This window comes from Pipra filicauda, unplaced genomic scaffold (assembly GCF_003945595.2).
Source record: "Pipra filicauda isolate LSUMZ 115617 unplaced genomic scaffold, ASM394559v2 scaffold33_size4404698_pilon, whole genome shotgun sequence".
Lineage (NCBI taxonomy): Eukaryota > Metazoa > Chordata > Aves > Passeriformes > Pipridae > Pipra > Pipra filicauda.
The window spans coordinates 3,708,476-3,733,330 of NW_024104465.1; the positions used below are offsets into that span (position 1 = coordinate 3,708,476).

Genomic DNA, 24,855 nt, shown 5'->3' on the forward strand with positions numbered 1-24,855 from the left:
AGTGTGGCTCAGCTGCTTTTCCTAGGAGCTCATAAATAAAGCCAAGACAACTCCATTTCAAGAGGGAAGAGCCACTGGCCTAATTTCTGTCAGAAAAGGATTTTCTTGTCACACCATCATCTACAGAAGAGCTCCCACTTTCCCATGTAATGATTTGCTTTTGACACAATCATGCTTAAAAATAAATGTGTCGGATCCCCAGCAGCCTTGGGACCAGGATTCCTGGTTCTGTGAACTAAGGTGGGACGGGAAGAGGTGCCAGGGTTATGGTAGGGTGATGCTGGGGTGATGCCAGGGCTGTGGATGCCACAGTGCCATGGGTGGAGAAGCAGAGCCCTGGGCTGTGGATTCACTCCCTGCCTGCATCTCTGGATAACCCCACTATCGCAGCACAACCCTGACTTGCCTGGAAAGGGGCAGAATAAATACATAAAGATTTAAATTGGCTTTTTAATAAAAAAAAATTATATTATTCCAATCCTGCACCGTGTCATATTTATGGAGGCTTAGGTCTGCTGGTCAGCATTCTGTACAAGCATTTAAAAAGCAGAGAATTAAAGGTTCTGTTAATCAAAGTTCTCCTTCCTGTAACCACATGGGCGGTAGCAGCCTCCACTCTCTCCTCTGGTTCTTGGCAGCTGTTTGTTCAGCAAACACCCCAGATGTAGTGCTGAGCAGCCAACGAGAGCAAGACTCATTTTTCATTACTGGGTGCTTGTGTAAGACAAAGGGATCCTAATAAGGAAGAGCTCGTTTCCCTGATCTCATTTTTATTACCTTACCAGTCTCGTCCTCTGTTTGTTTGCACTTCATACACACTCGCTCCTATTTCCATCTTAGATTAGCTGAAGACAAACACAGCCCCCACACCAGGATTTGCAATGTGCCCCTTCACGACCCCCACCATGGAGGACGATGGTCACACTGTGACCAGGGTTGAGGACAATTTGCCTTTCACAATGGCCATAGGTAGCCCAGCCTACCACAGAATCCCAGAATCTCAGAATCATTCAGGTTGGAAAAGACCTTCAAGATCATCATTCTGTGATCTCCCTGCAGGTCCTTGCCCTGCCCAAATGCTCTTAAACTCTGCCTTGTACTGCTCCAAACTGCTCCAACTCACCCAAGGTGTTTCCTGCAGGGGGACTTGCTCTTCAGAACATTGATTCTGACAATAGCGATTCCCCTGTACAAGGCCTGTGGGTGCCGCGGGGACAGATCTCACCAGAATCAGAGCAGGGAGATTAATACTAACAAAATTGCACTCTGCAATCCTGACCAAACTCTGTCAGCTTGGAGAATCTACCTACGGACCTGAACATGAGCAGGGAGCAGGTGGGAGCTGCAGTGAGCTGTGCCCAGCCTCAGCCTAGCACCTGCCCTGGTTATGGGGGGAAAAACTGGGAAAACAGTGATGCATGTCCCAATACACCACCCCTGGGAAAGCAGTGCATCAGAGAGACCCCGAGCCAGGGGCTGCAGGCAGGAGTAGCTCCAACCTACAGGCAGGGGCACTACAGGGGCTGCAAAGGGGGGCACTGCCAGCCCTGCCCGCCCTGAATTCAGATGGTCGGCACCTTTCCCACCTTCCCTACAGGGGGGTGATACTCTCAGGAATAATGCTTTCTGGATCCATACAAGCCCTGCTCTGCTCCCTGCCCCAGGGTTCAAAGCTCCATCCCTGCTCCACCTCTCCCCTCCCAAGCCTCCAAGTGGATAACACCCTCCTCCATCCCCTCCATCTCCCTCCATGACACAACCCCCAGACCCTGATTTACGTGGCCTTTCAAAACTCAACTTGTGCAATTGCTTCACACATGAACCAAAAAGAACCAGTTTCTCTGTGACTCGGTGGTGCTGGGGATGGCTGTAAAATGGGGTTTGTGTGTGGGTAGGGGTGTTCCTCTGATGGGCACCAATTTGGGCTGGACACGTGAGCACCTACTGAGCCCAGGCACCCCGAGGTGTCTCCCCTGGAGCCAAGTGGAGGCAGTTGGGCTGTGTGAGTGCTTGGGCCCCTCTCCAGCTCCCTCACAGCCTATGAGCATCACCATCAAAAATTAACATATCTGATATTAGAACTGTAGAAACGCATCCCACTTCCTCAGCCAGGAACGGCGAGCATATGGCATACAAATCCTCAAATAGGCTGCATCGCCTCTTTAAATTATCTCCAGAGAATACATCAAGGGACGTTATACTGCTTGAAGCATGTTTTTGATGTAGTGACTTTCATCTGGTGTTTCACTGATCCTGGCGTGGCAGTGACTGCCTTCCTTGATTTGATGTTTTGACCTCAAACTCCACAGGTCCCGCCACAACCCCAAGCTCTGGTTCTGCACGTCCTGAAGGAATCCAGTGAAAGTGCATCTGCAACATCCCCCATGCACACGGGTCCCTTACCTCAGGCTCTGGGTGCTGCGGCTGCCGATGGACTGTGCCGAAATGCTCCCGGCCACGCTGGTACCTGCCAGGGATGTCCAGCCTGTGGATGAACTTGGCCAGGACTTGACGCTCTCTGCAGGCTCCAGACTGAGTGTGGAGCCAACACTAGAGCAGGCATCCCTGTGGAGAGAGGAGAGACCCCATTAGATCCACAGGCACAGGTGGGAAGGCACCATCTCAGAGGAGTGAGAGCATCCCACTGGGATAAGAGACAGAGCTCAAAGGGAAAGGGAGCGGGTCAATGGGTATGGGGCACACATCAGATATCTGGATGTCACTGTGACCCCTGCCCATGCAGGTTGCAACAGCCAGTGGTCTGTAACCCATCCCTGCAGCAGTCAGTAATCCATAACCCATGGCAGAAGCAGGCACAGGCTCCTGCCTGTCAGCAGCAGCTCCCCGGGCTCACTCACGTCTCTCTCCTGGAGCACAGCGACTCCCGCGCTGTCTGAACACTGCAAGGGACAACAGGAGAACAATGGCTCAGGGGGCCTCCCCAAAGCCACCACACAAGGCTGAGAAGGGGAAAAAACTGACTGTATCAGAACTTGCTGCTCTGGCAGTTGGTATGACCAGAGCAGAGGTTTGCATGAGTCAGCAAACACCCCCAAAACAGCCAGAGCAGCGGTGCCACAGAGACCAGGGCATGGCCAGAACGGCTGGAGAGCCCTCACTGCTCCCTGCATGGGTCGGCCCTGGCTGAGCCAGGACCCCAGGGCAAAGGGCAGAGAGCAGAACACTCCAACACATAACACACGGCTCCTCCTGCAGCAGCTGCCATTCCCGCCGGGAAGCATTTCGCACCTCCGGCTGGTGCATCGGCTGCATTGGAAATCACTTTTCTTTTGAGAAGGAGCGAGTGTCTGAGCTAACAGTTTCTATCTCACCCTTCCCTGGTTTAATCATTACACAGAGCAAATCTCCCTTCACGGTGTGCTGACAAGCACACCTCTGCTCTTTATTTTTTTAAACTCATTTATCTGTTTTGTCTCCATTTGTCACAATGCTTCTTTAGACACGTAGCAGAGGGGAAAATTGGAGGGCTGTAGAAATAACACCTGAAAAATGTACTGGAATTTTTTCCTCATTTTTTTGCTAGTGAAATCCTCTACCCAATCACCCAGTTCCATTGGCTCCTCTAGCTCCTGTGGCTCATAAAAGTAGGATTTTCACTCGATGAACCCAGCACTGGGGCACCCATTACTGCATGGCACACTTCCAGGAATGGGACCCACGCTGCAAATGGGGCTTTTCCCACCCTTTTTGCTCAGTTTAAGCTGGGTCACACAGATTGATTTCAATGGTGAAACCTTTTCATTAAACCTTTCATTAACACCAAGTCCTTTGTTCATACGCGTGTGCTGCTGCAGCAACAGCACGTGAGGACAACGACATGCAGTTACAGCCACCCTGGCATTGCCCAGCACAGCATCCTTCCCCACCACACAGGAGCTGAGCCTGCTCCTCTGCAGCCCCCACAGCCCTCCCACAGCCTCCCACAAGCCCTCATTCCTCACCTCTCAGCATCGCTCTCGTCGCTGGACCGCAGCTCCTCCAGGGCCACCTGCAGGTCTGCGATGCGCCGGATGGAGGTGCCCAGATCAGCCTGCAGCACCTGCCGCACCTCTGCCAGCTCTGCCAGCTGCTGCTCCTGCACGGGTGGCAGTGGGTTAGTGCCTGCTCCCCGACACGGCACCCAAAACCACGAGCAGGGGGTCTGCTAAAGCTCCCCCCACCCAGCGATCCCTGTGCCTGCCAGGGCTTGTCACCCACACTGCGCCTCGCAGCACCTGCAATGGCTTGTGGAACATAAATTTCATCTCCTTGCAGTGCCTAAATGGGTTCCAAGAGAGCTGGAAAGGGGTTTTGGACAAGGGGCTAGAGTGACAAGACAAGGGGAAATGGTTTCACACTGACAGAAGGCAGCGTTAGATGGGATATTGGGAAGAAATTCTTCCCTGTGAGGGTGGTGAGGCCCTGGCACAGGTTGCCCAGAGAAGCTGTGGCTGCCCCAGGCCTGGAAGTGTTCAAGGCCAGGTTGGACAGGGTTTGGAGCAGCCTGTCTAGTGGAAGGTGTCCCAACCCGTGTCAGGGGGTGGAACAAGACGATCTTTAAGGTCCCTTCCAAACCAAACCATTCCAGGATTCTACAATCTTGCACAACCCACGTGGTTTCCTGGTCCCAGCATCGCCCACAGCTGGGAGGCCTCGCAGCACACCAAGGATGCCAACTTGGCACTGCACCCCTGCGTTCATCACATTCCAACTTCTTCCAGCCAGGAAAGGACTCTTCCTACTGTTTCTAAGCCATCACAGGGCAGAGGGAGGGGGCGAGGGAGTTCGAGCCACAAATCCGCAATGATTGAAGCTGCCAGCTGTGAAATCGCCATCGCGGCGGTGACAAGGTGAGGGATGATTTGCAGCGAGGCTGAGACAGGCCCCGGCGCAGGAGCCGGCACACTGTCACACCAAATAATGGCAGTCCTGGAATCACTGGACGCACAGGCCCGAGGGGAAGAGCATCTCAGTTCATCAAAACATGCAAGGAAATAGCCCAGTTTGGGTCTCGCAGCATCACAGTGGCTTCTGGAGATGCACCAGTATTGGTGAAAACCTGAATGTTTCTGAGAAATGCTTTCTGAAACTGCATGCTTCCGAGCCGTCTGCTTCCCTCCCGGCTCAGGCAGAAAGTGGAAAGGACTCGTTTCATCAAGGGAACTGCTCCAAACGGCATAGGATGGCCCAGGCAGTGGGGATGCTCCCACACCAAGGCTGACCTCAGGGGCTCAGGACAGGGCATGCAGTGAAACACCAACCCCCAAGAGGAGAAAAGCTCAAGGGGACAGAGCCTCAGGCTCCAGGTGCCTATGTGCCTGTGCTCAGCTATTTGGGACTGCAGGATAAGGCAGCGAAATAACCACCAGATAAAGAGCTCAGCCCTTCCACAGGCTGATAAGAGCCTCTGTTAAACCTGCTCTTTGGCTTCAGGATACAGTGCAAATTAAATATAGTTCAGTGGCTGCATTTAATTCCTCTCTTCCGTTCTTCTCTTATTAACCTGACAGAGATGGGCAGGGAGGCAGCCGGACACACAGCAGCACCCCTCCCCCAGCACCCCAACCCTGCTTTCCCCAGCCACTGACAAACCAAATCCCCCAGGGATGGTTGTGGGAGCAGCAAACAGTGTGTCCCGGTGGCTGGTGGGGTACCCCCTGACCTCGCTACCTTCTGCATGACAGCCATGGGAGAAAAGGGACCTCCACGGGGCTGATGCTGCTGAGCTGGGGCTCCAGCCTGGCTCCCCCCAGGGAATGTCCTTGGGCATCCACAGTCTGTGGCACCCACACTGGTGGCCTTGGGAGGGGGATGTGGGGTGATACTGGGGACTGTGGATAACCCTGGGGTGCCCTGCCCACAGGCCACATGAGTGGCAATTTGAATGTGAGCCTGAAAATAAAATACTCGTTTATCAATAAGATCGCACACTGCTCAACACCACATCCCACTTGGCCCAAATCTCATCCACAGAGGCACTTTATGTTATCCTCTGTACCCTAAAATGTGTCGAGGAAAGGAATAATTATGTCAACATAATTGTATTTCAAATGCAAAATACCATCTTCATAACACAAACTGACAAAGCTGGTCCCAACATCAGGCCCCTGGCACTCAGGGAGCTGTTAGACACCTTTGACACACGCTGTTTCAATCTAAATGTAAATCCAAGAAGCATTTCCCTCTTCCTACAGTTCCTGGGCTGAGCACTGACTTCTTCATGCAGGATGAGTTGCAGGGCAGTGCTGGCTGTTTGTTTCCTCTGAGCAGGAAATGGGGGCAAATAAAGGAGGAAATACATTCATTGAGAAAACTCATAATATTGAGCAAATAGAGTTGCAGCTTGACCGGGGAGCTGCAAGGAGCATCCTCTGCTGTCAAATCCCTGTTGGCAACAGCAACTCTGGCTCCTTCCACCAAACCAGTCAGTCATGCACAGCAGGACCGGCCTGACCAGCTCAGAACCCCTGGCTGATGCATATTTTATAGCCAATAAATAAAATATGTGTTCTGCCTGGTTCCGAATACATTTCCAAACCAGATCCTCCCGTTCACAATTGGTGGACAGGTCGCCCCAGAGCACAGGACACCCGAACCCCAGCGGCACCGTCCCACTGGCACGTCAGAAGCCGTGATTTTAGAAGGCTGAGGTTGATTCCTACTGACAGGGGGCCTGGGTTAAAGGCTCTCCCAAGACAAGGGACACAGAAGCTTGCTCGGCCATGGCCAGCACACAGCAAACCCACACAGAGCTGCTGCTCACAGCCGGACTCGTGACCCCGCCCGCAGGCTCACAGGAGGAGGCTGCTGCACATCTCTGATGGAAGGACCGTCACAACATGAGCTAAACTGCAAAAATCATTAACTCCTACTGTGAGTGACACAGTCAAGTGCTCAGCAGCAGGTCTGGCCTGCTGGATGCCTTTCCCTGTGGTTCATACGGACCCTCTGCACCCACCCTGCTCAAAGCCCCTGAAGCCCCCTGACCTCTCCCAGCACCATCTGCTCTCACTGCAGGGACAGTGGGAAAGGAAGAGATTTGCTGTAAAGGGGAAATATCACTGACACTTTGTGGAAATCCAAACAGGAGAAAGACAAGGAACACAGCCCCTGGCACCCCGACACCGTGACACCCCGCCACTGGCACGGCTCAGCAGCAGGGCTGTCACCAAACCCAGAGCCACAGCAGGAGAGGTCAAGGCAAGAGCAGGCTCTGCACCAGCAAGGACAGTCAGCAAGGACAGGAGGAGATGTGGATGGGCTGCCGTCCTGCCCTGCCCCTGCACAGCTGGCAGGTGAGACCCCACTTTCCACCACCTCCCTGAACATCATTGCAGCTTCCTCCTGCCATTTGCAATCCAGCTTTTCCAACAGCCAGGAGGAGATGCTCAAGCCCTCTGCAGCCAGGGCAGCACAAGGGGCACTGGCTGGCAGCTCAACAGGACACAGGGAGAGGGGGGACATCTCAGTAAGCAGCTCCCTCCCCTTCCCTCACCTCTCCTCATCCCAGCTTTGCTTTCATTGCTTCTCTGGAAAAGGATTTCTACATCCTGTTTTTCTTAAGAGGTTTTTTTTCCAGCTAATTTTGTCGCAGAAGCATTTGAAGAGAAGTTAAAAGCAAATAACCAAAATCAGCAGGGAAATGATTTGTGGGATTCTAAGGGATGCCCAGGCCAGCACCACAGAGCATCCAGGGCCACGTCCTTGTCACCACCTTGTATTTTTGCTTGTGGTTCTGCTGTGACAACACAACCCTTACACGCTCCCATCCACCTCAAGTGAAGTGTAATCTAATTAGTCCAATTTGGATCACTTTTCTTTAAATAATTTAGTGTACACCTGCAGTATTCATCCATCATTATTATTTTTAATTAAGTCATTAGCTCGCAGGTTTTCAGAGATTTTGAAGTGACAAAATTTGCGTGGTTGAAGAGTGGGGGGGGGGAGGGCGAACAACACACCGTAATTGGTGTGTGAGCAGCCACCAGTGCTGATGGATTCCTAAGGAATTTACTCCTTTAAAGGCAAAGCAGAATCACAACAGCTCTAATTAGCACATACACAGCCGAGTTTTCACTCCTGGCTGCTCCATCACCCAACCTCACCTCTAAGGACTGGCTGCCTTTGATGATAATTGTCGTTACACTTCGTCAAAGTCATTAACTTTTCAAGGAAAGAGAAGCTGGAAAGACCCAGGAGCAGGCAGGGAGGGGGCTGAGGGCTGAAGAGACATCAGAGGGTTTGCTGGGACCCTGCTGGGAGCTGAGGGTTTGCCTGGGTGGGACTGTGGCATTCCCAGCTGGAGGCACAATCAGCTCTTGCTTTGCTTCTATAGTTCACTGGAAGCACCAAAAAGAACGCTTTAAAGTTTGCAAAGGAACAAAAAAATAATCCTAAAGCTCAGGCTGTGTTGTGTTACACAGTGTGGCCATAGTGGGGCTGCAGTGCACAGATTTGCCAGCAAAAGAACCAGAAAAAAAGGTTATTTACACTGAGGTCTCACCTTTTTTTTAACGGAAAAACCAAACCTGTGAAGAATATCTTCACACCTGTACTTCAGTTTTCAGTAAAATTAGTTAATTATTATGCTGATGAACTTCACAGCTTCATTAAAGAAAATGATTTTAGGATAAAGAAACCTGATTTTAGGACAGCGCCCGCAACCCCCTCCCTCACCGTGGTGTGCCAGGGCCAGGGGCTCCAGGGTTAATGGAGCTGTATGTGGGTACTGAGGGCCAGGAGGAGATACAGTAAATCTCCCTGGATTGTACCTCAGCCAGCCAGGGCTTCATCCCAGCAGGATCAGACCCTGCTTTTCCCTGGGCATCCCATCAAGGCAGCACCTGGCTCTCCAGGCAGGAGGGACTCCAGGGGCACCTGCCCATGGCTGGACCACATTCCAGAGTTTTCATCCCAGTCCCATCCCAGAACCCCCAGCCCAGATGACTGGTTTCTCCCACGAAATCCAAGCTGAACGGGCAGTTCAGTCAGCAGCAGCACAGTCAGCACCATCCCGTCCTATGAGCAGCCTCAGGAGGGAAACCCCAGATGGTGGCTGGTCCCAGCTGCTGTGACAGCAGCTCATTGCCCACACCCCACCCCTGGTCCTAACCCTTCTCCATCCTTCCCAGCCTCTGCTTCATCTTTTCCAGCCCCTGCTCCATCCTTCCATGCACTGCAGCTTCACAAGGGGACACTCGTACGGGGACAAGCACGAGCGCATCTGCACACACGACAAGCCCAGAGATCAGGGCTTGTTTTAAGCTCCCCAGGATTAACTCCAAGTTGGAAATCCATCTCTCACTCCTCACCGTGGCTCAGTGTCTGCTGCAGCCCAAGGAGAGCAGGTGGCCTGTCAAGCTCTGGGTGTCAGCACAGCAGCTGAGAAACAAGGAGCTGCTGCAGGCTGGGATCCAGATTTTATTGGGAATAGGAGCTACAGCTCCAGGGAGGAAACCCAGTACATGCAACGAGAGCAAAGACAGAGACAAGCAGGGCCAAGTGCCATTTGTTACAAACCAAGCCTCCCTCACTCTGATGGCACCGGACTTGGAAAGTGTTCAGAATCCATCCTTCTTACAAAATTTATAAGGCAAAGCCTTCTGCCTGGCAGACAGCTCTCCAGCTCCCTTCCCTGCTCCTCCCTGGATATTCCCTGCTGAATGGCACAAATCTGCCTTCCAACTGCACAAAGCTGGGTAGAAAACAAGGGAGAGATGGAAATAGCCTCCCTGATCCTGGCTGGGGGTGTGGGGATGGTGGCACGGGATTTTCCTGTGCCTCAACCATTAATAAATAGAAGCTGTGAGAACAAAATACCTTCTATTTTGTACATGGTATATAGATACCATATATATACCTATCCAGGCAGCAGCTCTTAGGACCCCAGGAAACAAGACAGGATTTATAACCCAGTCTGTGCAATGGACTTGTCCCTTCAAAGCACCCCTTGAACCTCAACAGTGCATGGTAAGTCCACAACCTCGCCACTGGGTATTTAAATAAATTTAAAAAAAAATTGTTAGGTGCAGACCATGACTTAAGTAATGTCAAGTGAATAATTCACGCTGGATTTATAATTGATGGGGGATTTAGCAGGAGTAGAGCCATAAGTGGCTTTCTATTAACTATTGATGCTCCCCCCGCCAGGCTCCCGACAAGCACGGCCGAGCTCTGCGATCACAGCTCTGCTCCATGTTTTATTTAAGTGCTGTTAAGAGGACACACACAGTCTGGGGGATGCCTCTGCTCCCCGGAAAGTCACAGCAGCCCTTGGCTCTGGTGTGGCCGTGCACATGGAGTCTGTTCTCATGGAGCAGTCACTCTGATCAGCCAGCACGGAAAAACTGGGATGGTGTGATGTGCCTGGGGGAGCCCACCCACTGCAGGACTTGCTGGCTCCTTCCTCCTGCAGATACAAGTTCAGCTGTTTATGGAGTTTTGTGTCTTATTTGAGAGAGGTGCCTCTAAAATCCCTTTCAGACCTCTTTGCACACTTCATGTGGGAGAACAGGAGAGTGCTAAGAAGTCCAAGTACATTGCTTCACCCATCACTCACATCCCCATATGAAACATCAAAAAAGCTTCTCCAAATATCGGCACAAACCCAAAAACACAGTGAGAAGAACTCACCTAACAGCCAGCACATCTGTGTTCCAAACACTGTGCTTCCAACAAAGCTGCAAGAAACACCCAGTCAACACAGCAAACACAGCTGTGGCTCCCTCAATCCCGCAGGGAAAGCAGCAGGATCAAGGAACCCTGTGGCCCAAGGAGCCCAACATGCCTGCAGCACCCCAGGGGCACCCAGAGCCTCTCACTCCAACACCTCCTGGCTCTGCAGAGCATCCGTGGCTGTACAACTCTGACCTCGATCCATGCCCAGGAAAGGGTGTCCTAGCAGCCAGAGTGGTGTGCCAGCACACAGGGCTCAGCCTGGCAGAGCAAGGACAAAGCCTGTCCCTGACACAGGCAAGGGATTGGGAATGATTCACATCATTCCCCTCAGGAAGGCTGGCAGCCTCGGGGTGGAATAAATGCTGAAATCTCCTTGATTGTTAAATAAAAGATCATTGATAAGATAACTGCTCCTGATTTGGCCCTGCTGGCAGAACTGCAATATCTTTCAATTACTGCTCAGGAGCAAGGCTTTCCCCTGGATTAGTGGAAGAAACAACATGAAAAGAGATGCTGGTAAAGGGCTGTAAAGTGAAGGTGAATCTATTTTTGCTGCTCTCCAAACCCAGCTGAGGCTCTGCTCTCTCAGAGTGGGTTTAGCTGCTGGTTGGCACCATCTGAGCCACCACCACGGCGCAGGGGGTGGGTTTGGCAAAGCCAGGAGTGCTGTGAGGAGCTGGCACTGAGCCCTGAGCGCCAGCACACCGAGCCCCGTGATCAGCACGTGGCATGTTGGGGACTGGCAGGAGGACAGAGGACTTCCCATCCACCGTGGTTCTGCCTGACATGAGGGAAACCAGCATGAGGAGGTACAGGAATGACCTGAGCAACTTAGAATCACAGATTCATTCAGGTTAGAAATACCTCTATTATCATCAAATTCAACCATTCCCCCAGCACTGCCAAGGCCACCATTAAACCATGTCCCCAAATGCCACATCTACACGTGAACTGCATTTCTTCAAGTGGAACAGCCAAAGCCAACTCCCTCACAGAAAAAAAAAAACATGGAGAAAAGGAACTGCCCAGGCTGCCAACCTAGCCATGGAGAAAGGGAACACGAGGGGCCTCAAGGACAGCTTTGGTTCAACAGTCTGGGGATGTGGAGGGATATAAAGTTATTCCCTGTTCCTCCAAGCTCTGGAGTAGCCCAAGACCCACAGTGTGCCTTCAGAGGGGTCAGCTCCATCCCCAGACTTAGAGCACACATAGCATCACACAGAAAATACATTTCTGGGGCTCTCAGACCAATCTGGGGTCACAAAGGGGTACTTTCCAGCAGCAGCAATCCCCCCCCCATGGCCATGGGACTGCCCAAGCCCCCAGGAGCAGCACCCCCTTACCAGCTCCACACGCCGGCGGCTGGACTCCAGCTCCCTCTGCACCAGCTCATCCATGTCAGCTTTCATCTCCTCCATCCTCCTCTGGTAGTACCTGGTGTTCTCCTTCTCCCGCGCCTCCGACTCGGCCGCGTTCTCCAGCTCCTCTCCCATCTTGATGATGCTGTCTCGCAAGCGCAGCACCAGCACCTGGGGTGCCAGGTGAAGCAAGGGGGGTGGAGATGAGGTGTTAGAAAGCTCTCCACGAGCATCAAGCCAGTGTTGACTGTCAATAAACCCCACAGCAAAGCACACAGAGATAACAGCAGTGCCATGAACCATATGGACTGTCTGCAGCTCCCGCCTGGCCCTCCCCACCCCTTCCCAGGTGCTTCCTTCCCCAAAGCTGAGGTGGTGGCAGCATCGCTGTGCCTGCCATTTACAAGCAAAGGTGAGGAGGGGGTACCTCAAAGCGCTTCATCTGCACAGCCTGGAAGTCCAGCTGGCTCTCCAGGTCGCGGATCCGGGCTTCCTGCCGGCTGACGATGGAGCGCTCGGCCGGGCACTGCTCCAGCTGCGCTGCTCTCGCCTGCACTGCTTGCAGCTGGGTGAGGATGGGCTGTGTTAGCACCTCCCGGCCCCTGGCCATGCAAACACCTCCTCAGACCTCTCCTGGATCCCTCACCAGTCCCCCACACGCACTGGGGGCTTCTCGTAAGCCTGAGGTAACAGCACCACAGCAAAGCGTTGCCTTCACTTCCCAAAGGATTCCCTGCTGTTAAAGCCACACAGCACAGGCCTGACACCAACATGTATTTTTGAATGAAAAACCTGCTGGCAAGTGACACCTGTCTGGGTCTCCTTTGCTTTTCTCATCTCACACACTCTTTGAGGACAGCAGGCGTAAAAATTCACAATCTGTGTGGAAAGCTGCCTGGGCCAAGCTGTATCCTCAACTGTTACGCTGAGATCTCTAAAGGAAACTGCCCTTTTAGTGATCCCGCTACAACTCGGGTTCAGATTTTGAATTTGACCTAGAACTACAGGAATTTGCCTTCTTTTATCCGGCCTATCTCTAAAGCACCACCCGCTCCGCCTCGGAGGGAGCGAGTCCTGCTTCTGATTCCTGGGCAGCTTAGCTACGCTCCAATAAAGCACTTAACTTAATGGGATTACTCATGTGTTTAAAATTAAATCCATCACTCAGGAGGGTTGGCACAGCTGCAGAGGCGAGGGAGTGCAGCACCCACTGGTGTCCACCCAGTGCCCCGCACTGGGGTCAGCCCCATTCCAGCCACAGCACCAGCAGATCAGGAGAGACAAGTAGGGCTCTGAATCCCAAGAGCCTTGGCATGGAAAGGTTTCTGCAGCTCAAGGCCATTGCTGGCAGAGCCCCACAGCCTGCCCTGGCCCCATCCCATCCCGAGGGCTGTGGGCACTCAGCAGCACCCATGCTGCTCTTGAGAGCTCTCACAGCCCATCAGGAGGAGGAGAGGCTCCTGACCACATCACAGAGGAGAAATGGCTTTGTGCCACACTGACAGACATTTGATCTCATTTCAGACCAGAGCATGGCATCCACAGCTGGCACAGATGATGTGCTGGACCCAGATGCCATCAGATACCTGGATGCTCCCACTCCTCAGCTCTGGGTGACACGGGCTGGGCAGGAATTACCTTCTCCTGCAGGCTCTGCTTTTCTTTCTTCACATCCTCCACCTGTGTCTGCAGCTCCCGGATCTGAGCGATGTCTGTTGCTGACTGCGGAAAGAGAAATTTGGCAGTGGGAGCAGAACCTGGCTCGGAGCAGGGGCCTGGCTCGTGCCACCTCCTACCACCAACACGGTGAGCTACACCTGGACTGCACTGCAAGAGCTTCAGTCTCCCAACCCAGTGCAGCTTTCCTAATTTTTGAAATAAATATTTGCGGATTAGGACAGAAACTGTGTTGTCAAGGTCATCTCCGCCCACAGGGCCCTTTCAGATACAGACTCCTGGATCCATAACACCACTGCCATGGGCACCAGACTGTGAATTGTCAGTCTGGCTGGCCTGCTCCTGTGCCTGTGGGAGCCTTGGTGTCCCTCAGGTCCCAGTACAATCCTTTGGGAGAGCCTGACATGGTCTGGATAGAGCACAGGAAGTCCCAGCATGAGAAAGCAGTGAAAGAAAGAATAAAAAAAAGGATCCAGAGGGACAGCTGTAGGATTCCACAAATATTGGAACTAAAGCCAAGACTTGAAAAAAGACTCAAAACTACAGTGGAGAGGAGCCAGAGCCATGAGCTGCCCCTTCCTCATCACAACATCGGTGTCCTGAGGTTCCCACCCTGCTGTGCACCCACAGGGATCACAGGCTGCTCTGTGCCAGGCTCAGGGTTTTCCAAGAGCCCTCTGTGGGAGGGAGATGCTGTGCCAGCTCCTACCTGGGCAATCAGAGCCTTGTGCTTTTCCATGAGCTCATTCAGGTCTTCCTGGTCCTCATCGATACGTTTCAGGAGATCAGCTCTCTCGTGCTGCAGCTGGAACAGCTGCTCATCCACCTGCAGGAGGATCCACCGGACCACTGGCTCACACATCCCACAGGGAACCCACCACATCACCCAGGCTGCAGTGTCCCCTGGGACATGCTGCCAACAGCCTCCAACCCACCAGAAAGGCAATGGGAGCTCCTGGTATCCACAGAGCAGAACTGTGGGGTGCTGGGCCCTTGTAGTAATTTTATCCACCCATTAAACCACCTGGGGGCTGTTGTTTCCAAACAGTCTGGGTGATTTAGTGGATATCCTCAGAGATTTAGTAAATATGCTCGGACATTTAGTAAATATACTTGGTGATACAGTAAATATGCTGAGGTGATTTACTAAACATGCTGGTAGTTGCTGATTTAGCAAACCAGCTGCTGATTGCTGCCAAACCCAAGGAAGGGGGACTGTGCCCTTCTACCTCCCCTGCCCTGACCACATCTCCAGGAACCCACCAGGGTCTTGCTTCTGCTGAGGGTCTCCATCTCCATGTGCAAGTTCTCCAGCTCCAGGGCTGCTGTCTGCTGGTTCCTCTGGGCCTCTGCACACTTTGCTTCACTCTCTTCCAGCTGGGAAAAATTAGGGTTGGGGAATGATCACTGATGATGCTGCCCCACAGCATACAGCCATACCTATTCCCACTTCCCTGGAGCATTTTTCCCCAGTAAACCCCATGGAATCTTGACCTTCTAAACCTGTGCTGCTCTTCAGCCTGTCTGCTCCTGGTTGACAGGGAAAACAAGGCTTCCTTGACAGCTCCCAGCACATCTCACCACAGATTCCAACACTTCTGTCCGTCCTGGTGAGCATGGCAGACAGCCCTCCATAGCACATCCACCCTCTGCCTCCGGGATGTAGAGCTGGGATCATTAATTTGCAAAATTATGTGAATTACATGTAATTCCTGATTAGAGCAATTCATGATTCGGGGGTTTGCAAATGGGCTTTTCATGTGGTGTAAATTGCATTTGCAAATACACATGGAAGATCACATTTATAAATGCTAATTTACTCTCGGGTTTTAGAGCTCAGCCATTAAGATCACAATGATCTTCAATGGGCTGCAAACACCTGGAAGCTGCAGCGTCATCCCGAAAACTCTCCCCTGCCAGGACTGAGGAGTTTACGTAGGTTGGACCTGAACATCCAGTTCCTTTCCCTGCTCCCTGGGGTTTCTTTCTTTTCTTTACAAAAAAGAAAACTGAACCCCTCTGCTCACTGCTCATTTCCTGTGCCTGGTCCTGGTTTCCCTGTGGAGCTCCCGAAAGCAACAGTAGCCACTGCACACCACAGCGAGAGCTTGAGCATTTTAGGCTGTTTTTTCAGGGTTTACTTATCTTTTTTAAACTCTCCCCCTCAAAAAGAGGGAAATCATGAAATGATTATAACTGGAGCAATCCTTAGCTCATTTCCCTCCACTGTGGGAGGTCATTGAGACCTCCCACTAGAGAGGGCACCAGCAGAAAAATACCCTCTGTGTTTTGCTGGGATGAGTTGAAGACACCAGTTGGATTGATCCATGGTTTTATGGCCAAGGGCTTTCCCACCCCTGCTCCTCTAGAAGCAGATGCATCCATGACCAGCCCTGGGACTGATCTCTCCTCTACCATGACCTCACCAAAATTCCTCATATTTTAACCAGAGAGAAACACATCTCCAAGACCTCTCATTAAATACCAGCTTCCAATTCACTTTGCGTAATGGAATTTTCCCACTTGGGAAGAATAAATTGAAATTCCCCCCCAAAATGCATAATGTATGAACTTCAGAACAACATTAGTTTGCTGTGAACACCATCTGTTAAATACCTGCGTAAAATGGATGCCTCAGCCTTATTAAGAAACAATGCTATACTTCCAGCCATATGGATTTTGATTAACGGAAGTGCAGCATTTTAGCAAAGCTTTTCTCCTTGTGGAGGTCCGTGGGCTGGTGGTAGGATGCACTGGCTTTTGAGAAAGTCGTCATGAATGCCATTAGAAATTGTTTAAATTTAAAGGACAGAATAATCACGTGGTATTTTTAACACATGCAGAGTCTCAGTGTTGGTGGCACAGCAAAAACTCAATATCCCCAAAATTAAGGCTGTTCACTCACTCTGAACACAAGGCAACCCTAAGTCCAACCTGTGCTGATCCCCACCTTGTCACCCAGCCCAGTCCAGTCATTCCTCGAACCCCTCCGGGGATGGGGACCCCAACACCTCCCTGGGCAGCCCCTTCCGATGCCTGACCATCCTTTCCATGAAGAAATTCCTCCTGATGTCCAATCTGAACCTCCCTTGGTACAGCTTGAAGCCAGTTCCTCTCATCCTGTCCCTTGTTCCCTGGAAGCAGAGCCCTACCCACCTCAGCTACATCCTCCTGTCAGGGAGTTGGAGAGAGCAAGAAGGTCCCCCCTGAGTCTCTTTTTCTCCAGGCTGAGCCCCCCCAGCTCTGTCAGCCACTCCTCATAGAACTTTATTCTTTAGATCCTTCACCAACTCCTTTGCCCAAATGCATTGTTCCCCCAGTAAGATGGGGCTGGACACCATGGGAATGGCCACAGTCCCTGGGCAGAGCGAGCATCCCAGAGCATCACTGCTGGTCCCTTGGATCAGCAAATGGAAGGGAGCTGAGCACAGGGCCTTCCCCCATTAAGAGTACCAGGGGCTGGGAAAAAACAGGCGTGGTGCAACCTCTCCAGCCCCAAAGTGGGATTTGGGAAACATTGAAGGATTTATGAAGTGCAGCATTACATCATTGGGTCAATAAGAGAGAGCACACGTGACTGCCAAAAATTACCATTCCCACTGCCTGTCCCAGCCATGGCCATCCCCTGCCCTGAATATTCAGATAATGGACACAAGCATTGACATGAACATGGGTATGGCCATGGACACAGATACACTGCTGGCTCCATCAGGCTGAGCTCACCTTCCCCTTCTCCCTCAGCACAGGTGGGAACAGCTGCTCCTCACAGCTGTTATTTATGCAGAACTACCATCCCAATTATATTTGGATGTTGCTGGAATCACTCATGCCTCTCGATTAGTTTGTTTCCAGGGGAAATGTACAGTACAGATTAATTACTGAGCTGTTTTGGAGGACTGGCACCGTTAGCTCAGCCCCTGCTCAGCACTGTGGGATGCATGTCCATGGTCAGCCCGGGGTGGGCAGCCCCGAGGGACCCCTGTCCATGGCAGGGCACTCCGCGGCACCCTGAGCTCACTCTGGGGTTATCCCTGCTCTGGTGGGCACAAGCTGGCACACACCTGTAGCTGCTCAGCAGGTGCTCACTCAGCACCATTGAACACGGGGTATCTCTGCTCAAACTACAACAAACCCAGTGCAATCCCTGCTCCTGCTCACAGCATCCCTATGGCAACACCGCCCCAACCCAGCGCGTAAGAGACAGAGAGAAACTCCAAACAGAAGGTAATTAACAGGAAAAAAGGGAAAAACACTTAAACACTGTTGACTTAATTACAGGGAAGTGCTCCTTCCGAGGAGCCCTTGAAGTGTGTGAGGCACTGCACCCTGCCTGCGTGGGCGATGCTCGCGGGGTCACCGCTCGCTCTGCATGTGACTCAAAGCAGGAGAGCTGGAAATATTCCCTGTGGCTTCCCTGCTCACTCAAAGGTCCCCACCTGCTTGCGCAGGAGCTCCAGCTCCTGGGAGCTGGCTCCGGGCTCCGTGGGGGCCGCCACCAGCAGCTGCACGTCGGCGAGGAGGGCGCGTGTCCGGCGCAGGTCCCGCCGCAACCGCTTCTCCACGTCGAAGTCACGGTGGCCGATCTGGGGAGGGGACAGAGGGTGTCCTGAGCCCTTCACCTTCATCAGAACCTCTCATCTCAACCCAAGGCATTCCCCACACAACGTAAGAACATTTTGGTAATGCTGAGGTCATGATGCCAGAACATATTAAATATGTATGTATAACTATTACCATTTTCATAGAATCATAGAATCACAGAATCATGGAATAATTTAGGTTGGAAAAGACCTCCAGGATCATCGAGTCCAACCTTTGACCCATCACCACCTCATCAACTAGACCAGAGCGCTGACTGCCACATCCAGTCACTTCTCGAACACCTCCAGAGATGGTGACTCCATCACCTCTTTCAAATAAAAATAATTTAATAGTTAAACGAAAGGAAGCAAATAAATTTTGTGAACATCAGAACTAGCAGATTCCACCAAAATACCACATTTTTCTCCCCCAAAAAAGACGTTCTCTGAAAACATTTGCCCAGCCCTGGTTTCCATCAGCCACATCCCTGCCCAGTGACCATCCCTGTGGCCAGAGGGGCAGCCTGGCCACATGACTGCAGGAAGCACCATAAAAACCCCCACCCTCTATGCTCCCCCCTCGAGCTGAGAGCAACCATGGTTACAAGGATAAAGGAATTAGAAAAACACCAAACAAACAGGGACATGGTTTCAGCACTTGATTTCAGCCTAATTGAAGTATAAGAGCATTTTCCATTTAGGCTGTTTTCCACGGCTCTCGCTTCAAACCCCTTCTCCTATTTTCTATTTACTAGCTAAAATGAACTGCATAGATTTGACCTTGTAGCCCAGTTTAGAGCTGGCTGGAATTTGCTGGAACCAGAAATCATTGGCATCTCCATTTTCTTAATTAGTTTTCTGGGTTGGCTGGTTTTTTTCTCTTTTTAATGAACTGTCCTCTGCAAACCAGAGGGTGTTTGGTGCTGTGGCTGGAAGCAGCTGCCCCCTCCCACTGTTGCAGCCCAGGGTTTTTAAGTGACAAAGGCAGGATTTCATTTAATAGCTCTGCCAAGGCTGCAGTTGTATCTCACACATACTACAGCAATTCCCAGCTGCACAGTTCCATCTCCCCTTCCCCTCACACTGTGACTGCCCTTGGGGGACTGGGGGATGCCAGGGCAGCACCTGGGGTCAGTCCTGGGGGGAGAAGGTGCCTTTCCTTGTGAGCTCCTGCTGCTTCCTCATCCATCTCAGTTCTCCACCAAATAAGCAAGACATGTTGGACTGTTATAATAATACCCTGCTTTGATGCAGCACGATTTATTGTGACAGTTCCCAAAACATCTTCTAAGCCAGGAGCCGGGGGATTGTTATGGATAAGCCTCATCAGACCACTTTGTGTCTACTTGAAATATACCCACCATTCCAGTGCTGCAAATCTCCCAGATTCATCCCATTTAATGAACACATGTGACTACCAGGGCTAGTGAAATGGTGAAATCCAGCTTGTGCCAATGGCCAGAGGACACAGTGCTTAATTACCGTGCCAGGGTGAGTGGCACTGGGACAAGGCTGTGTGAGGGTGGACAGGAAGCTTCGGATAGACCCTCCAGGCTGAGCTCTGGAGAGCCCTGGGGTGCAGCACCGCTAAGATGGTGACTGAACACACTGGGCTGGTGCCATCCTCAGCCCTGGCAGCACCAGGCCCCAGGAAAGAGCCAGCTGGGACCTCAGTCAGTCACCAGAGCACTGTGATGGCCTCCGGGCCATGCCAAGGGATGCCCAAGCCAATAAATCTGCTCAAGGAGGCTGCATTCAGCCCCTCATCTGCTGGTTGAGCTATCCCATCACCCGCACCTCAATTGCTGCCACAGACACATCAGAGAGGGAGAAAGGATTTGTTTAAAAAATGTGGCTGGAATAGAATTCCTCTGCAAGGAGCAGGATTGGATAAACTGCTTTTCTAGGCAGTTAGATGCACTCCAGTGTTAGACGTGGCTAGTCTGACTCTCATGAAAACAGCAGTGAAAAGCAGATGCCTCCCTCTGCTTAGAAATTCTCCCATACAAAAGGGAACAGTTCCCCTCCGCAGGTCCTTAGTGGGACCACATGGCTTCTGTGTGATCCTTGCAGTTCCAAAGCCCCCAGATCCCAGTGCTGCTGCAGCACACACTGCTGCTCTGTTGGATGGTATTTGGGAGAGGTGGTGGACAGGAGCATCCTGGACAGCTGCACGTGCATCAACAACCAGGATATTGCTCCGTCTGCACTTGTGCATTCCCACTCCCATTTTTATGGGCAGTGTTTTTAGCCAGGACATGGCCCATAAAGCAGCCCCTGGGACAGACACTGTCCTCTTACCTGCTCACACAAGGTGCCAATGAGCCCTTCCAGGTCCTGCTTCTCGTGTAGCACCATCTGCTTCTCCTCATACTCCTGTTCCAGCTGCATCTCCAGCTGCCGGAGCTGTGTGTGTGAGAAATCCCAGCCATGCTCAGATCCCAGCCAGCCCCCAAAAGCCCCATGTCCCAGCAGGGCACAGCCACCACCACAGTGGGGACCTGGCACCCCCCAGGAGAGGGGGTACATCGAGGTCTCCCACTCCACCCAGCACTGGGAACCAGGAATGGGTTGTGTCCCCTGGAGCACCTGCCCCCCGGCAGTGCAAGTGCAGAAGAGGGGAATTAGTCCAGGAGCCTGCAGGACTTTGGGAGACAGGATGGCTATTTGAGCCATGCTGCCTGTGAGACACACTCAGACATGGCCAAGGGTTGTCGCTGCAGTTCTGGAATTTGTGTTTGCACCCACTGACCTCATGGCCTTGTGGAAATGGTATTTTCTGTAAATTATCCCCAAACATGAAACATTGGAGTTGGTGCCCTTGGCATGACACTGGAGTTACCAGGAGCAGTGTGTCCATGTTCTGCATCAGACTTGGCTCTTGCACACTGTCCCCAGTAGCCCCTCCAGTGTGGCAGGGACTCATGCCTGACCCAAACCCTGACCTGCACACCTGGGATGTGACCAAGGCTCATGTTGGGTTGGTGGTGGGAAATCAGCACCTCGATACTTCCTGAGGAGGACAGACCCCTGGAATAGCTCCTCCTCTGCACTGAGCACATGGGGAGCTCCGAGGAGCGCCCAGCATCGTCCCCACACCCAGTGAGGACTTACCCTCTTCTGGTAGGACTGCCGCACGTCCTCCAGCTCCTCGTCCTTGTCCTCCAGCTCCTTCTGGTGGATCTGCTTCATCCGCTCGATCTCCAGCTCCAGCCTCTCGTGAAGCTGAAAGACCCAGAGATGAAGCACAGTGGTAACACTCAGCCCCAAAGGGGCGGGGATGGTGTTGGTCTGGGCTCGATGTGCCCGGTGGGGATGGACACCCCCGGCACACCCAGCCCCACAGTACCTGCTCCAGGTGATCGACAGCGGCCGTTTGTCGCTCCAGCTCCTTCCTCTGCTCAGCAGCACTGCCCTCCAGGTCCCAGAGCTGCTTCTTGAGTGCAGGCACAGCACTGGTGTCCGTGGCACCAGCGGTGCTGAGCTCCTGCACCCGGCTGGCCAGCACGGCCACTCGCTGTGCCAGGCTGGCCACCTCCACCTCCTTCTGCTGCTCGGCCAGACAGAGCAGGGGGTCAGAGCCCAGACATAGTAGGGGGCCCTGGCACTCACACCCTGCTCTTAGAATCCACAGCATTCCCAACAGCATCATCCAAAACCCCTGGAGCAGCAGCAAGTAGTGGGCAGCCCCTTCCCCACACTGAGAACCCTATCCCCACCATGAGCCCCGAGCACACCTTTCCTTCTTGATCCTGAGCTCACCTTCCCACTCCTGTGGGTGTCCCCACTGTGGGTTCCCCACAGCCTCTGCTGCCTGGGGTGCTGGCAGCAGCCCTGCAGGCTCCACCCAACCCCACAGCCATGCCCCTGCCACTGTCAGGTCAATGATCTGAGGGTCTCAGTGGCACCTGGTGCAGCACCATCCCGTGGGACACAGACTGGCAGCTTCCCGCACGTGGGATTGGGGATAGGAGTGTGAGGAAGAGCACAAGTGACTTCAGTGACAATGGGGGTGGGCCTGGTTAGCTAAATCACGGGATGGGGATCACTTATACACAGCAACAGCCCTTCTTCTAGCAGAGGAGAAAGTTATTTAAACACATCAGGTGCCTCCCAGAACTGCGTTAAAAGAAATTGGAATCAAGTTTCCTGATTGCCTCTGCTCTAATTGCAATTGCTTTGCTTCCAAAGCTGTTCCCAAAATGGGGCATAATGCAGCAAAGTGGGATGACTCTTCTTACCTCCAACCTCTGCTGAAGTTTACCCATCTCCCAGCGGATGCTGGTGTTCTCCTGGGACAACTTTTCACGGAGGCTCTTCTCAAAGGCAGACTGTCCCAAGGCCTGGGCTAACTGCAGGTCAAACCTGGAGGGGGAACACCAGTTACCTCTCCCTAGGTCAGGCTGGAAAGGGCTTGGAGCAACATGGGCTAGTTGAAGGTGTCCCTTCCCATGGCAAGGGAGTGGCACGAAATGAGCTTTCAGGTCCCTTCCAACCCAAAACAGTCTCCGTGAATCCATGATAAACTCACACGGCAACAGGATGTAAAACTAACCTCCAGGTGTGGTGCAACCTCCAGCAGTCAAAACAGACGAAAACATCAGCCCTTCCGGGAGCCTCTTACCCACCCTAATCATTCCCCTTCCCCGTCCCTCCTGCTCCAGCACTCCCCAGCCCTCCACGCACTCCACAGCCTTACTTCTTCTGCCTCTTCTCCAGCTCGTGGCTGCGGCTCTGCTGGCTCTCGGCCAGCACCCGCGCGTCCTCCAGCTCGCAGGACAGGCGCCGGCACCGCCGCCGCAGCTGCTGGGACACCCGCTTGGCCACCTCGCACGCCGCCCGCGCCTCGCCGAGCTGCGGGGAGGGACGGCCCTGAGACCCCGCGGGACACACATCCCGCAGGGGAGGCACCCCATGGACCCCGCGGTACAGACACGCCCCGCAGAGGAGGGACCCCCAGGGACCCCACTGCACATAAACCCCAGGTAAGATCCCCACCCGGGGCTCAGCCCCATTTAGGTCCCAGGGGATGGTTCGCCCCGAGATTTTTCACTAAATAAGGACAAACCGAGGTGCTCTGAACCCTCAGGATCAGGCAGCCCCCCCTCAAGTGCCTGCAGCATCCCAGCCCTCCTGCTGAGTCAGCGAAGCTGCCCCGGGGCAATACCTGATCCCATTTCTCTACAAAAAGCAGTGTCTGGATGAAGGGAGAAGAATCCCCCAAGGATTCACATCGTGTTTGGGACACACACACACAGAGCTATTACACGTCAGGGAATGGAGTCATTAAGGAATGACTTTAAATAAGCAAAATCTTGCATTAATGAAGCTTGTAATTCCAAGCTAACTAAAAGCAAATGGGCTGCTTTGCTTTACTCGAGCTCCTAAGACTCAGCTGCTTTGCTTATGAGTATTTAATGTACCATGAGCAATCTTCATTTCTTTGTTTTATCCATATAGGAAGTGACCTGACTCCCAGGCACCGCTCAGGAAGCACGTTGGTTTTTCAGGACAAAGCTCAGGAACTGCCAGCTCTTTACATCAGCAGCATTTTGTGTGACAGATGGTGTGAGCACAGCCCTGTCCAGCTCCCTAACCCAGAACAGCACCAAGACTCACCACCAAGCCTCCCCACCCCGCAGCTCCCACCCTCTGCCCACGCTCACACTTGACCAAGGTGGAATTTTGCCATGTTCTGGTGCAAAAGTGATTTTTGAAGCTTGAAGGAAGTTTTGGGGCATTTATTCTCAAAGCCAGCAGAAAACAAGTGGTGTTCCCTGGTCAGTGGGACCAGCAGCAATAAGCAGATGTGAAGCTGAGCCTCAGCCCTGCAAAGCTTTGCCTGCCTCAGGAGTAGGGAGAGAACAACTGGCTCCAGCAACAGCCCCACTCCCTGGCGTGACTTGGGGGTCCCTGTCCCCTCCTGGGCTGGCAGCACTTGCCTTTTGCTCGAGCCCCGTCCTGGTGCCCAGCTCGGACTCCAGCCGCTCCTCCAGCTGCACCAGCCGCTTCCGCAGGAACACGATCTCCGTCTGTGCGCAGTCGAACCGCACCTGCCACTCGTCCTCTGCCACAGAGAGAGACCCCGGGGTGCTGGTGGGTGCTTGGGCCTGACCAGCCCCAGTGGCTGTGCCAGGGGTGGATGGGTGGATGCACAAGGACACCACAGCTCCTGGGTAGCACCAACACCAGCACCGAGCTCATAGGGCACAGAGCTGCTTTGTGTGCCCAGGGCTGCCCCAAGCTACATGGAACATGTGCCCTGCCTTAGGCAGAGCATGTGTGCTCATCCTGTCACATCCCACCCCATCCTACCCCATCCCATTCCATGCCATCCCACTTGTGCCTTAGCAGCCTCCTCATCCCACCATACATACTTCAGACACACTCTGAGGTGCTGGGAGTGCTGAGCACTGCCAGGCAGTGCCAGGAGCACCCTGGGGCAGAATCCCTGCTGTCACCCCCAGCCCCATGCCAGAGACAGCACTGCGTGTGACCAAGCTGTCACTGCCAGATCCCACCAGACGAGCCATGTGGGATGATGGGCTGCCAAAATACACTGG

At 52.9% G+C, this 24,855-nt stretch overlaps 1 protein-coding gene across 1 annotated transcript in view; it reads right to left on the bottom strand.

Moving 5' to 3' along the window:
• The window catches only part of MYO18B (myosin XVIIIB), a 58,218-nt gene that overhangs the window by 5,270 nt on the left and 28,093 nt on the right, over positions 1-24,855 (bottom strand). Inside the window, exons 28-42 of the mRNA XM_039384154.1 lie at positions 24,235-24,359; positions 22,992-23,146; positions 22,534-22,657; positions 21,642-21,842; positions 21,407-21,517; positions 20,594-20,698; positions 18,149-18,295; positions 14,976-15,089; positions 14,422-14,538; positions 13,674-13,757; positions 12,463-12,600; positions 12,021-12,206; positions 3,963-4,096; positions 2,859-2,900; positions 2,404-2,565 (exon numbers count right to left, since the gene is read on the bottom strand). Coding sequence (XP_039240088.1) covers positions 2,404-2,565; positions 2,859-2,900; positions 3,963-4,096; positions 12,021-12,206; positions 12,463-12,600; positions 13,674-13,757; positions 14,422-14,538; positions 14,976-15,089; positions 18,149-18,295; positions 20,594-20,698; positions 21,407-21,517; positions 21,642-21,842; positions 22,534-22,657; positions 22,992-23,146; positions 24,235-24,359 — 1,945 coding nt within the window. The remainder of the gene's footprint in view (positions 1-2,403; positions 2,566-2,858; positions 2,901-3,962; positions 4,097-12,020; positions 12,207-12,462; positions 12,601-13,673; positions 13,758-14,421; positions 14,539-14,975; positions 15,090-18,148; positions 18,296-20,593; positions 20,699-21,406; positions 21,518-21,641; positions 21,843-22,533; positions 22,658-22,991; positions 23,147-24,234; positions 24,360-24,855) is intronic.